The sequence below is a fragment of the Neovison vison genome, chromosome 1 (genome assembly GCF_020171115.1).
Source record: "Neovison vison isolate M4711 chromosome 1, ASM_NN_V1, whole genome shotgun sequence".
In the NCBI taxonomy this organism is placed as follows: Eukaryota; Metazoa; Chordata; class Mammalia; order Carnivora; family Mustelidae; genus Neogale; species Neogale vison.
The window spans coordinates 122,516,995-122,534,600 of NC_058091.1; the positions used below are offsets into that span (position 1 = coordinate 122,516,995).

General features: G+C 40.4%; 1 protein-coding gene across 1 annotated transcript in view; it reads right to left on the bottom strand.

Moving 5' to 3' along the window:
- Positions 1–8,091: 8,091 nt before the first annotated feature.
- The window catches only part of LOC122906816, a 34,606-nt gene continuing 25,091 nt past the window's right edge, over positions 8,092–17,606 (bottom strand). The window contains exons 6-7 of the mRNA XM_044249255.1: positions 8,625–8,822; positions 8,092–8,115 (exon numbers count right to left, since the gene is read on the bottom strand). Coding sequence (XP_044105190.1) covers positions 8,092–8,115; positions 8,625–8,822 — 222 coding nt within the window. The remainder of the gene's footprint in view (positions 8,116–8,624; positions 8,823–17,606) is intronic.

The window sequence follows — 17,606 nt, forward strand, 5'->3', positions numbered from 1 at the left end:
TCCAGAAAGGGCTTTTATTCCTCCAGGCAGCATTTCTCTAATATCTTCTATGCCTTTTTTGAGCCCAGATAGCACCTTGAGAATCATCATTCTGAACTCTAGATCTGATATATTACCAATGTCTGTATTGATTAGGACCCTAGCCTTCGGTACTGCCTCTTGTTCTTTTTTTTTTTTTTTTTTTTTGTGGTGAGTTTTTCTGCCTTGTCATCTTATCCAGATAAGAATATATGAATGAGAGAATAAAATACTATAAGGGTGGCAAAGACCCCAGAAAAATGTATGCTAATCAAATCAGAAGAGACCCCAAACTGGGGGAAGAAGAAAGAGGGTAAAAAGATGTTTAAAATTTTTTTTAATTAAAAAAAAAAACAAATATGTGTGTGTGTGTATATATACACACACACACATATAGATATATTTATATATATGACTGGTGAATAGGACAGAACCATCCACTTGATTTGGGGTATATTTTGGTCTCTTAGAAGAAACTGCCTCCCAACATTTTAAAGAGAGAAAAACATATATATATATAAATAAGGGTAAACATGATGAAGGGATGGAATATGTTGTTTGGGAAAAGAAAGAAAAAGAAAGTGTAGAGAATTTGCTCAGACTGGAGACTAGAACAAAGCTCTGTGTTTGATTTAGGGTATATTTTGATCTATTGGAAGAAATTGTATCCCAAAAATTTTTTAGAAGAAAGGAAACCCTATATGTATACAAAAAATAAAGTTAGATACAATGGAGGATAAAATATGACTATAATAATGAAGGTTTTAAAAGATTTTTTTAAGAAAGGTATTGTTAGGGGGACGCCTGGGTGGCTAAGTGGGTTAAGTCGCTGCCTTCGGCTCAGGTCATGATCTCAGGGTCCTGGGATCGAGTCCCGCATCGGGCTCTCTGCTTGACAGGGAGTCTGCTTCCTCCTCTCTCTCTCTGCCTGCCTCTCTGTCTACTTGTGATCTCTCTGTCAAATAAATAAATAAAATCTTTAAAAAAAAAAAGAAAGGTATTGTTAGGATAAACTAGTTAAAAATGTTAAAAGAGGAAAGAGGAAAAATTTTAAAAATGAGAATAAGAAAAAAATAAAATTTAAAAAATTTAATTTTGTTTCCTGTCTTGCTAATTTTGGCCATTCTAACTGGTGTAAGGTGATATTTCAATGTAGTTTTAATTTGAATCTCCCTGATGGCTAGTGATGATGAACATTTTTTCATGTGTCTGATAGCCATTTGTATGTCTTTATTGGAGAAGTGTCTGTCCATATCTTCTGCCCATTTTTTGATATGATTGTCTGTTTTGTGTGTGTTGAGTTTGAGGAGTTCATTATAGATCCTGGATATCAACCTTTTGTCTGTACTGTCATTTGCAAATATCTTCTCCCATTCCGTGGGTTGCCTCTTTGTTTTGTTGACTGTTTCCTTTGCTGTGCAGAAGCTTTTGATTTTGATGAAGTCCCAGAAGTTTATTTTCGCTTTTGTTTCCTTTGCCTTTGGAGACATATCTTGAAAGAAGTTGCTGTGGCTGATATCGAAGAGATTACTGCCTATGTTCTCCTCTAGGATTCTGATGGATTCCTGTCTGACATTGAGGTCTTTTACCCATTTTAAGTTTATCTTTGTGTATGATGTAAGAGAATGGTCGAGTTTCATTCTTCTACATATAGCTGTCCAGTTTTCCCAGCACCATTTATTGAAGAGACTGTCTTTTTTCCACTGTATATTTTTTCCTGTTTTGTCGAAGATTATTTGACCATAGAGTTGAGGGTCCATATCTGAGCTCTCTACTCTGTTCCACTGGTCTATGTGTCTGTTTTTATGCCAGTACCATGCTGTCTTGGTGATCACAGCTTTGTAGTAAAGCTATTCGGATCAAAATTCCACCGGTATTCTTCAAAGAGCTGGAGCAAATAATCCTAAAATTTGTATGGAATAAGAAGAGACCCCGAATCCCTAAGGAAATGTTGAAAAACAAAAATAAAACTGGGGGCATCATGCTACCTGAAAATCCATCCTCATACCTGAGCTGTGATAATAGAGCTGTGAGCATTTCTCCTTTGCAGTCAACGCAAGATTAATCTCTGTCAGGAGAGGGCGCTGGCGAGACTTTGTGGGAGGAAGGCACTTCTGGTTCCAAGAAGCTGCAGTTCCTGATTGTTGTAGCTCCAAGGGCACAAACCATAAGTGTCTTTCGTGGGAACATCCACTGGGCTCGCATTCAGCCACATGCTGAGAGTATGCATTTCCTTAATGAATTAGTCCTGACATGTACACTGCATGCCCCGGGCTTTGCATGCAGTGGGTGGGCTCCCAGTGCCCGACTCCCTTGTTGCCGCTGTTCTACCTCAAAGTCATATTTCCTGCCAGACCCACTGCGTTGGCCTGGGCATCCCAGTGAAATTATCTGGGGCTCAACCACATCCCCTCCAGGGAGGTCTGAATCCAGCTTTGGTGTGGGGAATGCCCCTCCAAGTTTGCCATCCTTAAGGTGTGCTCCCCCAGCCCTAGACTATGCTTTAGGTTCTCCTTATGTTTTTATGATTACTCCTCCTTACAAGTCAATAATTCTTTATATTAAATTCACCCAGCTCAAATTAGGGCTTTTCTTCTGTCTCCTGATTGGACCTTGACTGGTATGATAATCCTTGGCTTGTTTAAGGATTTAAACAGTTTAAGCTGTTTGATAACGATATATGTTGGTGGGTTTTTTCAGTGGGCTTCACTGTAGTGCTAATGGGCTGGACTGTTTCTCCGAAGATCCTGCATTCAGGGTCCAGTCAGGTGATAGAAAAAAACTCCATATATTTAAACAGATTTTTTTTCTTAGAGAGAGAGCATACACACATGAAAGCGGGGTGGGGAGGAGCAGAGGGAGAGAGTGTCAAGCAGACTCCATACTCAGTTTGGAGCCCAACACAGGGCTCAAACTCGACCCTGAGATCATGACCTGAGCCAAAATCAAGAGTTAGAGCTTAATGGACTGAGCCACTCAGGTGTCTCTAAACAGATCATTTTATACAAAGAATTGTTAACCATGTATCGAGATTCAGAAAAAGCAAAAAGAGCAAAAAGTAGAGACCACAGAACCAGAAAGTGCGAGAAGCATCTATCTCCATCACTAAGGCTGGGGAACCAAGGGAGGGCTTGGGATTATTAAAGAGTAGAATCTGTTTTTGCAGGGGCCCCAGGGAGCTGGAGCAAGACCTTTGAGCTGGGCTGGAGCCGAAAGTTGGTGTCTGAGGTGGTGTGATGGGCTCATGCTGGGAGTGTGAAAGAACTACAGTTTGGGACCAGCAACTGCTACTGGAACCGGCTGTCACTGCTGTGGTGTGCTGATAGGATTGGGAAGCAAACATGAGGGAGCAAGCCCCCTTTCTACTCCAGCCCTGAGTGCTCTCTCTCTGCCTAAGAGGGAGCAGCTGGCAAAGAGAGACTAAAGAGTGGGATTGAACCAGCACAGCTCCCCACCCCCTCTCACTGCTGACATTTGCAGGGTTTTTCTTGGTCTGATCAGTCTCTCTAGAGGTGATTTCTCCATTATTCTTCTGAGGGCAAGTTCTGGCTGCCAAGTTCTCAGACCTGATGGGAAAGAAGACCTGGAAGTCTTGCCATTTTGTATGCAGCCTTTTAGTTAATTCTCCCAGTTTCAGAATAGTCCTCTGGACCTCCCTTTCCACTGAGTAAAGCACAAATTGTGGGGGGACTGTGGGAGTCATGCTGTTGTGTAGGTGAGCTAGGGGCTTGGGGCTCTATTGGCTTCTCACATGGATATCCAATGTCTGTTTCCAGGCCCTCTTGCATCCCCAAATTTGGAGGTACTTATTATCTTCATTATTTATGATTTCTGGGGTTCTGCTTTGTGAAATAACCTCACTTCCAGGATTTTCCCAAGGCCTTAGGCCTGCAAAATCTCATCAGCCATATCTGATTTCCAGTTCTAAGCATTTCTGTAATTCTCTTCCTTTATCCCAAACTCCTTAGCAAAATCTTATTAAAAATGAGTCTGGGGTTGGGGCGCCTGGGTGGCTCAGTGAGTTAAAGCCTCTACCTTAAGCTCAGGTCATGATCCCAGGGTCCTGGGATCGAGCCCCACATTGGGCTTTCTGCTCAGTGGGGAGCTTGCTTCTCTCCCCTTTCTCTCTGCCTGCCTCTCTGCCTACTTGTAATTTCTGTCTGTCAAATAAACAAATAAAATCTTTAAAAAAAAATTAGTCTGTGAGCAGGGGAGGGAAGCTGAGGGGAGTCTGCCATTACCTCTTCCCTGCAGGTCCTAACAGCATCTCCAGTCCAGCTTGCTGATTGATGCTGCTGTTCTCCCATTATCTCTTCTTAGCCAGAGACACCATGATCTCATTTCTGAGAACCTATCAAATTCTCAGTTGTGGGGAAAGTTTTATAAATAAAAAATATTCAGGGGCGCCTGGGTGGCTCAGTGGTTTAGGCCTCTGCCTTCGGCTCAGGTCATGATCTCAGGGTCCTGGGATCGAGTCCCACATCCGGCTCTCTGCTCGGCAGGGAGCCTGCTTCCCCCTCTCTCTCTGCCTGTCTCTCTGCCTACTTGTGATCTCTCTCTATCAAATAAATAAATAAAAATCTTAAAAAAAAATTCATTACTATTTATAATCTTAAGGGGCTCCTGGCTGTCTCAGTGGGAAGAGCACGTGACTCTTGATCTCAGGGTTGTGGGTTCAAGCCTCACATTGAATGTAGAGATTACTAAAAAATATAAACAAATCTTAAAAAAAAAAGAAAGCTACTGGAAATACCATAAATACTCAATGGGAAAAACTATAAATTATGGACTATGCATTTCATACACCATCGTGGAGCTGCTTAAGTGACATTTATTAAAACTTTGTATTAATAAGGAAGATGAAAATATCATAATAATAAATTTTCAAAAAGGAATAAAGTGGGGTGCTTGGGTAGCTCAGTCCGTTGAGTGTCCAACTCTTGATTTCAGATCAGGTTATGATCTCAGGGCTGTGAGATGGAGGTCCACGATGCACTCTGCCCTGGGCATGGAGCCTACTTGAGATTCTCTCTCTCCCCGCCACCCCTCCCCTGTTCATTCACTTGCACTCTCTCAAAAAAAAAAAAAAAAAAAAAGGAATAAGGGAATACAGAATTATATGTGCAATTGGTAATAAAAAAATACACCCCCAAGCCCCCCAAATCTAGCCATAAAGACTAGAAAAAAATGTTTGTAAAAAATGACACCATGATTGTTTTAGTCAGCCTTTTCCACAGAAATGGAACCAGAAAGCAACTGCCTTTGGCTCGGGTCATGATCCTGGAGTCCCAGGACTGAGTCCCACATCAGGCTCCCTGCTCAGCAAGGAGTCTGCTCCCTCTGCTGACCTCTCTCTCTTTCAAATAAATAAATAAAATCTTAAAAAAAAAAAAGGAAATGGAATTAGAGATATACAGAGAGAATTGGTTCAGGCAATTGTGGAGGCTGGCATGTCCAAGATTTGGCATGTCCAAGATTTGCAAGATAGGCTGGTGGGCTGGAGACTCAGAGAAGAGTTGATACTGCAATTGAAGTGGGAAGGCTGTTTGGAAGCAACATTCCCTCTTCCTCTATGGGGAAGTCAGCCTTTTCTATGAGGACTTCCAAATCATTGGATTAGGCACACCCAAATTACAGAGGGCAATCTGCTGTATTCAGAGTCCACTGATTCATATGTTAATTTCATCTAAAAAATAACTTCACAGAAACACCTAGAAAATGTTTGACTAAATATCTGGGTACTATGGCCTAGCCAAGCTGACACAAAATTAACCATCACAATGACCTAAGATTTAATCATCTCTAATTTATTTTCTAAATATTTTACTATTTCCCAAAATACATATGGTAATGATGATTTACCTTTATGACAGGAAAAGATCTATAAACACATTTTATTTTATTTTTTTAGGATTTTATTTATTTATTTGACAGAGAGAGATCACAAGTAGGCAGAGAGGCAGAGAGAGGGAGGGGGGAAGCAGGCTTCCTGCTGAGCAGAGAGTCCAATGCGGGGCTTGATCCCAGGCCCCTGAGATCATGACCTGAGCTGAGGGCAGAGGCTTAGCCCACTGAGCCACGCTGGCACCCTATAAACACATTTTAAAACAGGCCCAGGATGTCAGGTGCTGGGTGCTTTTCCCAAGCTCCCAATGCCCCTCTGACAGCTTCCATAGCTCTTCTCACTTCTTGCCTTCTGTCATTATTTATACCCAGTGTGTGTCTTCCTCTGCTAAATGGTAAACTCTTGGAGGTTAGCAACCAGGTCTTACTTTTTTTTAAAGTAGGTTCCACATCCAGCATGGAGCACAACGTGGAGCTCAAACCCACAATGCTGAGATCAAGACCAGGGCTGAGATCATGAGTTGGATGTTTAGCCAACTGAGCCATCCAGGCACCACAAGTCTTACTCCTTTTTGAATTTCCCTCATCATAGGACGCTCTTTCATCAGTAAGTAATTGTTTCCAATTAAATTAAATTAAAGGATGTGTGACTGGTTCAGTCTGTAGAGCATAAGAGTTTTGATTCTGAGGTCATGAGTCCAAGCCTTACATTGGGTGTAGATATTACTAAAATAATAATAATAAACTAAACTTAAAAACAAAACCCAAAACTTTAGGACATAATCTTCAAGGGAATTTTAGGAACTGGTATTTTAGTTAATGGCAGAAGGAAGATGTGGAGGCAGTGGGAACCTGCCCAACAGCATTCATTCAACCCCAGGTAATATGCTGCTTCCTAAGGCCGCACCCTCCAGAGAGGCCTAGTTGTGGGCAAGTGCAGGGAACTTGTGTTCCAGATTCTTTGCAAAGTCAACTTGATTTGATTTTCCTACCTCTGTTGAAATTGTTAAAAATTATTAATAATGTTTTCTGCAATCCCTTTGAATTTTAATTTATTGCCTATGGTTTAACTTCCTTTTTACTTCTTGCTGAATGTAATGTTGATGTATCTGCTTTGCTTACTTCTGATAAGTTCCCATGAATGGAGGGAATTTCTATAAACTAAATCCATCTCACTTGATTTTCAATATATCTGGAAATAATTTTCCAATTTATTTCTCTGCTCTCAAGACACAATAAAATTTTTACTTTAAAATTATGTCGGGGTGCCTGGGTGGCTCAGTGGATTAAGCCGCTGCCTTGGGCTCAGGTCATGATCTCAGTGTCCTGGGATCGAGGCCCGCATCTCTGCTCAGCAGGGAGCCTGCTTCCGCTTCTCTCTCTGCCTGACTCTCTGCCTACTTGTGATCTCTCTCAATAAATAAAATCAAGTAAATAAAATTAAATAAAATTATGTCAACTCCTTGTATATAAATGAAGGTATGGGATGACAGTAACAGTAATACTGTAATAATGTATTATTAACTGTAATTATTAACTGTAATAATGTGGTAAAGAACTTAAACTTGGCCAAACATAAAAGAAACTCATTTTTGGGTTGGGGGATGGGGTAACTGGGTGATGAGCCTTAAGGAGGGCACTTGGTGTAATGAGCACTGGGTGTTATACACAACTGATGAATTACTAAACTCTATCCCTAAAAATAATAATATACTATGTGTTAACTAAACTGAATTTAAATAAAGAAATTTTTTTTTAAGATTTTATTTATTTATCAGAGAGAGAGAGGGAGAGCAAGGGCAGACAGAGTCAGAGGGAGAAGCAGGCTCCCTGCTGAGCAAGGAGCCCGATGCGGGACTCGATCCCAGGACGCTGGGATCACGACCTGAGCCGAAGGCAGCTGCTTAACCAACTGAGCCACCCAGGCGTCCCAATAAAGAAAATTTTAAAGAAGAAACTGATTTTTTGGAACAATGCCCAGAGGAGAAAATAAAGATGTGCCAAGTGTTGTCTGCCCTTTGAATTTGACTGGTGGTTCTAGGTCTTCCCTGAGGATCTTCTCATCTATGGTATCTCAGGTGCCTGGGATTCTGAGGAAATCCCACTGAAAGCAAGAGTTTTTTTCCATTTAATCTTATATAGTAACTTTCCAGTCCTTGCCCAAACACAGAAGGTGGAAACTGAGGGTGAAGAAAGAAAAAAAATCTATGAACCCAGGAATCTGGTTGGTCAAAGAGGAAAGACATTCAGAACCTACAAAAGGAAGAGGGGATCTGGAGATCATCTGATGAGAAAAATGCAAGTGGGGTTTAAGGTGGTGCTGGTGGAAGGTTACTGGCAGGTGTTATAGATAAACAGTCTTCATAAATGCTCCACAGATGAGCTCTTAAGGTTTTTGTAGGAATCTATAAATAACTGAAACGGCTTTTCTTAATGACCCAACAAGTTTGCTCAATCAGCCAATCTTATCTTATCCAGAGAAAAACTAAACTCACTGTTTCCCAACTACCAATATCTTTCCCTCTCCCCTCTCCCTCCTCTCTTTTATGAATCCTGCTTTAGTCTTTGTATGTCAGCTGTCAGAGTGGCTATTCTCTGTCCAGCTGGTTTTTCCAGCTGTCACCTGGCTACTCTCCTTTATGTGCACGATTTTTTTCTGCTACCATGGACTAACTATACAATTCCACTGTTTCCTAACTTTTGAAATTTGCTTCCTCATTCCAAGTCAAGACCCTTCCAGCTTTACACCTGATCACTATCACCATCACTGTCACCATCACTGTCTCCACCTCCACCACCATCTCCACCACCATCACCATTACCACCTCCATCACCAGCACCATCACCATCTCCACTATCTCCATAAACATCACCATCACCACCACCGTCACCACCACCACTGCATATTGATTATCATCAGCAGTGCCATCATTACTATCATCATCACTACCATTTAGTTCCTGTGAGAGCAAAAAGTACATTTAATTCTCACAATATTCTTTTTTAAAAGATTTTATTTATTTATTTGGCAGAGAGAGAGAATACAAGCAGGAGGAGCAGCAGGGGGAGAGGGAAAGGTAGGCTCCCCATTGAACAGGGAGCCCGATGTGGGACTTGATCGCAGGACCCCAGGATCATGACCTGAGCTGAAGGCAGATGCTTAACTGACAGAGCCATCCTGGTGCCCCAATCATCACAATATTCTTAGGAGAGTACTGTGATTTTCCTTTGAGGAAATGAAGTCAAATAACTTGTATAGAGTTACACATTTAGTAAGTCCCACAACCAAGATTTAAACCTAGGTTTGTTTGGGGTGCCTGGGCAGCTCAGTCTGTTAAGCTGCTGGTTCCTGGTTTCAGCTCAAGTCATGATCTCAGGGTTGCAAGATGAAGGCCTGTATTGGGCTCTGCACTAATCAGGGAGGGAGTCTGCTTAAAGATTCTCTCCCTCTGCCCCTTCCCTTGCTCTCACTCCTTCTCTCTCAAAAAAATAAATCAATCAAAATAAATAAATAAATCTTTAAAAAAACCTCCAATAACCTTGGTTTGTTTGATTCCAAAGCCCAAACTCTTACCCATTATACTATACTGCTTTCTTTCTTTCTTTTTTTTTTTTTGTCTGGTATTTCTTTTTTTTTTCCAATTTATTTATTTTCAGAAAAACAGTATTCATTATTTTTTCACCACACCCAGTGCTCCATGCAAGCTGTGCCCTCTATAATACCCACCACCTGGTACCCCAACCTCCCACCTCCCTGCCACTTCAAACCCCTCAGATTGTTTTTCAGAGTCCATAGTCTCTCATGGTTCACCTCCTACTATACTGCTTTCTAAATTCTTTCTACTACCAGCCACTTCTTTATAGTTCTATTTTTTTAGTGTGAATTCTTTCTTTAACAGATTTTATTTATTTATTTGAGAGAGAGAGTGAGAGAGCACACACACACAAGAAGGGGGAGGGGTAGAGGGAGAGGGAGAAGCAGGCTCCCCATTGAGCAGGGAGCCAGAAGAAGGGCTCGATCCAAATACCCCAAGATCATGACCTGAGTCAAAGACAATATTTAAACTAGTGAGCCACCCAGGTGCCCATTATGGTGTGAATTCCCAATAGAAAGAATTTGGTTGGTTTGGCTCAATTTTTAGTACCATGCCATATTACTAGTCACTGGCCAGCTTATTGATTGGCTGACCATGAATCAGGTACCCATCTCTGGACCAGTCAGCTGTCATCAGAGGGCACAGGGTGCCTGGGGCTGTGTTCTCAGCAGAGGCGATGTGTGTAACAGGTGCTGTAACTGGCATGCTCAGTGTATGAGTAGGTGTCTGACTTCCCCTGGAGTTTGTTCAAGATAACAATTTGTAATGTATATTGATTAATACTTCATCTCTTTCCTCAGATTATTTGAAATGGCTTATCACAAACACATAATTATGAAATAATAATACCTAAATACACATGAAAACCTTTAAAACATACAAAATGAGGCAAAAGTGAACCAAAATACTCAAATACTCATAGCCTTAGGAATGAAAATATTGAGGTACTTTCAAAAGTTAGTGTTTTAAGCTTTTTGAGAGAGAGAAAAGAGAAAAATATGGGCAGCCTATAGTGCATTGAGGAAAAGGAAAGTAAAGCAAAAATTTCACATTTTCCCAGCAGTAAATTCTAAAATAAATCTCTCATATAAGGTCCTTAATAAGGACACTAGGTAATATAAAGCTAAAAGTTTTCAGCAAATTTTCTGTAGCAAATTCAATAATTGATTTCATATTCTTTTCACTCTAGCAAACCTAGCCAAGGAGAAAACAGAGCATTAAGACATGGGGTAATGGAAGAGATTCCAGGAAGTGCTAAAATAAAGTCCTACAAAGATAGAGATGTCCATGATCCAGGGACAGAATATAGAGAACTTAGAGAAGAGAAAATTGCATGTTCCTTATACAATCATCTCTAAAATATCCTTTATCTTCGTTGGACTATTATTAGGAGCTGTATACCAGAAATCCTAGTTTATACTGTGTTAGGTAACTTTAGGATCCTTTGCTGATTGAGATTGATTACTTTTTCTTTTCTCTTCTTTTATTTTATTTTTTTTCAAGATTTTATTTATTTATTTGACAGAGATCACAAGTAGGCAGAGAGGCAGGGGAGAGAGAGAGAGAGAGAAAGAGAAGGAAGCAGAGAGAGGAGGAAGAAGGCTCCCCGCTGAGCAGAGAGCCCAATGCGGGCCTCGATCCCAGGAGCCTGGGATCATGACCTAAGTAGAAGGCAGAGGTTTTAATCCACTGAGCCACCCAGGCGCCCCTCTTCTTTTACTTTTTAAGACTTAATTTATTTATTTGAGGGGGCGAGCAAGCGAGAGAGAACAAGTAGGCAGAGCCACTTGTGGGGAGAGGGAGAAAGGAGAGGGAGAGGGAGAAGCAGGTGCTCCGCTGAGCCAGGAACCTGACACAGGGCTCGATCCCAGGACCCCGGGGCCATGACCCAAACCAAAGGCAGACGCTTAAATGATTGAGCCACCCAGGCTCCCAAGTTACTTTTTCTTTGTTAAAAAATATATTTATTTTTAATTGAAGTACAGTTTACAAATGTCAAATTAGTTTCAGATGCATAACATTTGACAAGTCTATACATCATGCTGCCCTAACCACAGGTATAGCTACATCTGCACCATACAGCTCTATTATAATATCAGTGACTCTATTCCCTATGCTGTACCTTTTATTTCTTTGACTTATTCCATAACTGGAAGTGTCTATCTCCCACTCCCCTTCACACATTTTACCTATCCCCCTGCCCCCCACTCCTCTAGCAACCATCAGTTCGTTCTCTGTGTTTATGGGTCTGTGTCTGCCTTTTGTTTTAGTTACCTTTTCTTTCTCTGACTGACTTATTTCACTTAGCACAAGTTCCACCCACATCATTGCAAATGGCAAGATTTCATTCTTTTTTAAAATTTAGTTTAACTTAATTTTTTAAGTGTTCCAAGATTCATTATTTATGTACGACACCCAGTGCTCCATGCAACACGTGTCCTCTTTAATACCCACCACCAGGCTAGCCCATCCCCCACTCACTTCCTTCCAAAACCCTCAGTTTGTTTTTCAGAGTCCATAGTTTCTCGTGCTCCATCTCTCCCTCTGATTTACCTCAATTCACTTTTACTTTCCTTCTCCTAATGTCCTCCATGTTATTCCTTATGCTCCACAAGTAAGTGAAATTATATGATAAATTACTTTCTCTCCTTGCCTTATTTCATTCAGTATAGTCTCCTCCAGTTCCTTCCATGTTGATACAAAAGTTAGGTATTCATCCTTTTTGATGGAGGTGTAATATTCCATTGTGTATATGGACCATATCTTCTTTATCCATTGTCTGTTGAAGGGCATCTTGGCTCTTTCCACAGTTTGGTGATTGTGGCCATTGGTACTATGAACATTGGGGTACAGATGGCCCTTCTTTTCACTACATCACTACAAGATACATCTGTATCTTTGGGGTGAATACCAGTAGTACAATTACAGAGTTATAGGGTAGCTCTATTTTTGATTTTTTAACAAGGCTCCACACTGTTTTCCAAAGTGGCTGCACCAACTTGCATTCCCATCAACAGCGTAAGAGGATTCCTTTTACTCCACATCCTCTCCAAGACATGTTGTTTACTGTCTTGCTAATTTTGGCCATTCTAACTGCTGTAAGGTGGTATCTCAATGTGGTTTTGATTTGAATCTCCCTGATGGCTAGTGATGATGGACATTTTTTCATGTGTCTGTTAGCCATTTGTATGTCTTCTTTGGAGAAGTGTCTGTTCATGTCTTGTGTCCATTTTTTGGCGTGTTTATCTGTTTTGTGTGTGTTAAGTTTGGGGATTTCTTTATAGATCTTGGATATCAGCCCTTTTTAGTGTCATTTACGAATATCTTCTCCCATTCCATGGGTTGCCTCTTTGTTGACTGTTTCCTTTGCTGTGCAGCAACTTTATTTTGATGAAGTCCCAAAAGTTCATTTTAGTTTTTGTTTCCTTTGCCTTTGGAGACATTTCTTGAAAGAAGTTGCTGTGCCCAGTGCCAAAGCGGTTACTACCTATGTTCTCCTCTAGGATTCTGATGGATTCCTGCCTCACGTTGAGGTCTTTCATCCATTGCGAGTTTATCTTTGTGAAGGGTGTAAGAGAATGGTTGAGTTTCATTCTTCTATACATAGCTGTCTAATTTTCCCAGCATCATTTATTGAAGAGACTGTCTTTTGTCCACTGGATATTTTTTCCTGCTTTGTTGAAGATTAGTTGACCATAGAGTTATGGGTCCATATCTGGACTCCCTACTCTTTTCCACTGGTCTGTGTGTCTGTTTTTGTGCCAGTACCATGCTGTCTTGGTGACCACAGCTTTGTAGTAAAGCTTGAAATCAGGCAACATGATGTCCCGAGGTTTTTTTTGTTTTTTTTTTTTTTTAAGATTTTATATTTATTTGACTGACAGAGATCACAAGTAGTCAGAGAGGCAGGCAGAGAGAGAGAGAGGGGAAGCAGGCTCCCTGCTGAGCAGAGAACCCAATGTAGGGCTCGATCCCAGGACTCTGGGATCATGATCTGAGCTGAAATCAGGGGCTTTAACCCACTGAGCCACCCAGGCACCCTTGTTTTTCTTTTTCAACATTTCCTTGGTAATTCTTGGTCTCTTCTGGTTCCACACAGATTTTAGGATTGTTTGTTCCAGCACTTTGTGGAACGCTGGTGGAATTTTGATCGGAATGGCATTGAAAGTACAGATTGCTCTGGGCAGTATAGATATTTTAACAATGTTTATTTTTGTGATCCATGAGCATGGAATGGTCTTCTATCTTTTTGTGTCTTCTTCAATTTCTTTCATAAGTGTTCTGTAGTTCCTTGAGTACAGATCCTTTACCTCTTTGGTTAGGTTTATTCCCAGGTATCTTATGGTTCTTTGTTCTATAGTAAATGGTATTGATTCTCTAATTTCCTTTCTATATTTTCATTGTTAGTGTGTAAGAAAGCAGCTGATTTCTGTGTATTGATTTTTGTATCCTGCCACATTACTGAATTGCTGTAGGAGTTCTAGTAGTTTGGGGGTGGAGTCTTTTGGGTTTTCCATATAAAGTATCATGTCAACTGTGAAGAGAGAGAGAGTTTGACTTCTTTGCCTATTTGAATACCTTTTATTTTTTTTTGTTGTCTGATCGCTATTGCTAGGACTTCTAGTACTATGTTGAAAAACAGTGATGAGAGTAGGTATCCTTATCATGTTCCTGATCTCAAAGGGAAGGCTGTCAGCTTTTTCCCATTGAGAATGATGTTCGCTATGGATTTTTCATAGATTTTATGAAGGTGAGGAATGTTCTCTCTATCCCTATACTTTGAAGAGTTTTAATCAGGAATGGATGCTGTGTTTTCTCATGCTTTTTCTGCATCAATTGAGAGGGCCATGTGGTTCTTCTCTCTTCTCTTTTTGATTTGTTCTATCACATTGATTGATTTGCAAATGTTGAATCACCCTTGCATCCCACTACACCTGGGCATAGTGGATAATCTTTTTAATGTACTGTTGGGTTCTATTAGCTAGGATCCTGTTGAGAATCTTGGCATACATATTCATTAGGGATATTTGTCTGAAATTCTCCTTTTTGATGGGGTCTTTACTGAGGTTGGAGAAGGTAATGCTGGCTTCACTTAAAGAGTCTGGAAGTTTTACTTCTGTTTCTATTTTTTGAAACAGCTGCAGGTGAATAGGTATTATTTCTTCTTTGAATGTTTGATAGAATTCCCCAGGAAATCTGTCAGGTCCTGGGCTCTTGGTTTTTGGGAGGTTTATGATTTCATTCTTTTTGATGGCTGAAAAATATTCCATTATATACATATACCACATCTCTATCCATTCACCTGTCAATGGACATCTGGACTCTTCCCATATTTTTTGGCTATTGTGGACACTGTGCAGCACATTTATGTTCTTGGCAGCCCCTGAATCTAGTCAATTTAAAATCATGTTTGAATTGTTAAGATAGTGGTTTAAAAGGAATTGGAAACATTTGACAAAGCCAGCAAAAGAGACTATCATATGGTGTTACATTAAGCAGCTATTTTAAATTATTTTATGGAGGGGCACCTGGGTGGCTTAGTTGTTAAGTGTCTGCCTTTGGCTCAGGTCACGATCCCAGCATCCTGGGGTTGAGGCCCACATCAGGCTCCCTGCGCAGTGCTTCCCCTGCTTGTATTCCCCCTCTCAATATATCTCTTACTCTGTCAAATAAATAAATAAATAAAATCTTTTAAAAAGTAAAATAAAATTATTTTATGCAAAAATTTTTAAGGTAAGATATTATTTATAACATAAAGCTCAGTAGAAGAAGCAGATATCCATTGAATTTAAAAATACCAAAATGCTAGCAATATTTATGGATTGGGTTGAAGATTATTTTTATTTTCTTATATATGTATAATTTCTCCCTTACGATTCTAAACTCAATAAGTGTTATTACATTTTTTTAAATAACATTTATTTTTTTCAATTTCTTTTCATTGTTCCAGAATTCATTGTTTATGCACCACACCCAGTGCTCCATGCAATACATGCCCTTCATAACACCCATCACCAGAATCACCCAACCTTCCACCTCCCTTCCCTCCAAAATCCTCAATTGTTTCTCAGAGTCCACAGTCTCTCATGGTTCATCCCTCCCTCCAGTTTCCCCCCAACTCACTTCTCCTCTCCATCTCCCTATGTCCTCCATGTTATTCCTTATGCTCCATAAATAAGCAAAACTATATGATAATTGACTCTCTCTGCTTGACTTTCACTCAGCTTAATCTCTTCCAGTCCCATCCAGGTTGATGCAAAAGTTGGGTATTCATCCTTTCCGAGGCACAATACTCCATAGCATATATGGACCATATCTTCTTTATCCATTCGTCTGTTGAAGGGCATCTTGGTTCTTTCCACAGTTTGGCGACTGTGGCCATTACTGCTATGAACATTGGGGTACAGATGGCCCTTATTTTCACTACATCTGTATCTTTGGGGTATATACCCAGTTGTGCAAATGCAGGGTCATGGGTTAGCTCTATATTTAATTTTTTAAGGAATCTCCACACTGTTTTCCAAAGTGGCTGATCATCAGATACCTGGCAATAAACCTAACCAAAGAGGTAAAGGATCTGTACTCAAGGAACTACAGAACACTTATGAAAGAAATTGAAGAAGACACAAAAAGATAGAAGACCATTCCATGCTCATGGATCACAAAAATAAACATTGTTAAAATATCTATACTGCCCAGAGCAATCTGTACTTTCAATGCCATTCCGATCAAAATTCCACCAGCGTTCCACAAAGTGCTGGAACAAACAATCCTAAAATCTGTGTGGAACCAGAAGAGACCAAGAATTACCAAGGAAATGTTGAAAAAGAAAAACAAGGGTGCCTGGGTGGCTCAGTGGGTTAAAGCCCCTGATTTCAGCTCAGATCATGATCCCAGAGTCCTGGGATCGAGCCCTACATTGGGTTCTCTGCTCAGCAGGGAGCCTGCTTCCCCTCTCTCTCTCTCTGCCTGCCTCTCTGACTACTTGTGATCTCTGTCAGTCAAATAAATATAAAATCTTAAAAAAAAAAAAAAACAAAAAAAACCTCGGGACATCATGTTGCCTGATTTCAAGCTTTACTACAAAGCTGTGGTCACCAAGACAGCATGGTACTGGCACAAAAACAGACACACAGACCAGTGGAAAAGAGTAGGGAGTCCAGATATGGACCCATAACTCTATGGTCAACTAATCTTCAACAAAGCAGGAAAAAATATCCAGTGGACAAAAGACAGTCTCTTCAATAAATGATGCTGGGAAAATTAGACAGCTATGTATAGAAGAATGAAACTCAACCATTCTCTTACACCCTTCACAAAGATAAACTCGCAATGGATGAAAGACCTCAACGTGAGGCAGGAATCCATCAGAATCCTAGAGGAGAACATAGGTAGTAACCGCTTTGGCACTGGGCACAGCAACTTCTTTCAAGAAATGTCTCCAAATATCTTCTCCCATTCCATGGGTTGCCTCTTTGCTTTGTTGACTGTTTCCTTTGCTGTGCAGAAGCTTTAGATCTTGATGAAGTCCCAAAAGTTCATTTTCGCTTTTGTTTCCTTTGCCTTTGGAGACATATCTTAAAAGAAGTTGCTGTGGCTGATATGGAAGAGCGTACTGCCTATGTTCCCCTCTAGGATTCTGATGGATTCCTGTCTCACGTTGAGGTCTTTTATCCATTTTGAGTTTATCTTTGTGTATGGTGTAAGACAATGGTCGAGTTTCATTCTTCTACATATAGCTGTCCAGTTTTCCCAGCACCATTTATTGAAGAGACTGTCTTTTTTCCACTGTATATTTTTTCCTGTTTTGTTGAAGATTATTTGCCCATAGAGTTGAGGGTCCATATCTGGGCTTTCTCCTCTGTTCCACTGGTCTCTGTGTCTGTTTTTATGGCAGTACCATGCTATCTTGGTGATCACAGCTTTGTAGTAAAGCTTGAAATCAGATAACGTGATGCCCCCAGTTTTATTTTTGTTTTTCAACATTTCCTTAGCGATTCGGGGTCTCTTCTGATTCCATACAAATTTTAGGATTATTTGCTCCAGCTCTTTGAAAAATACTGGTGGTATTTTGATCGGAATGGCATTAAAAGTATAGATTGCTCTAGGCAGTATAGACATTTTAACAATGTTTATTCTTCCGATCCA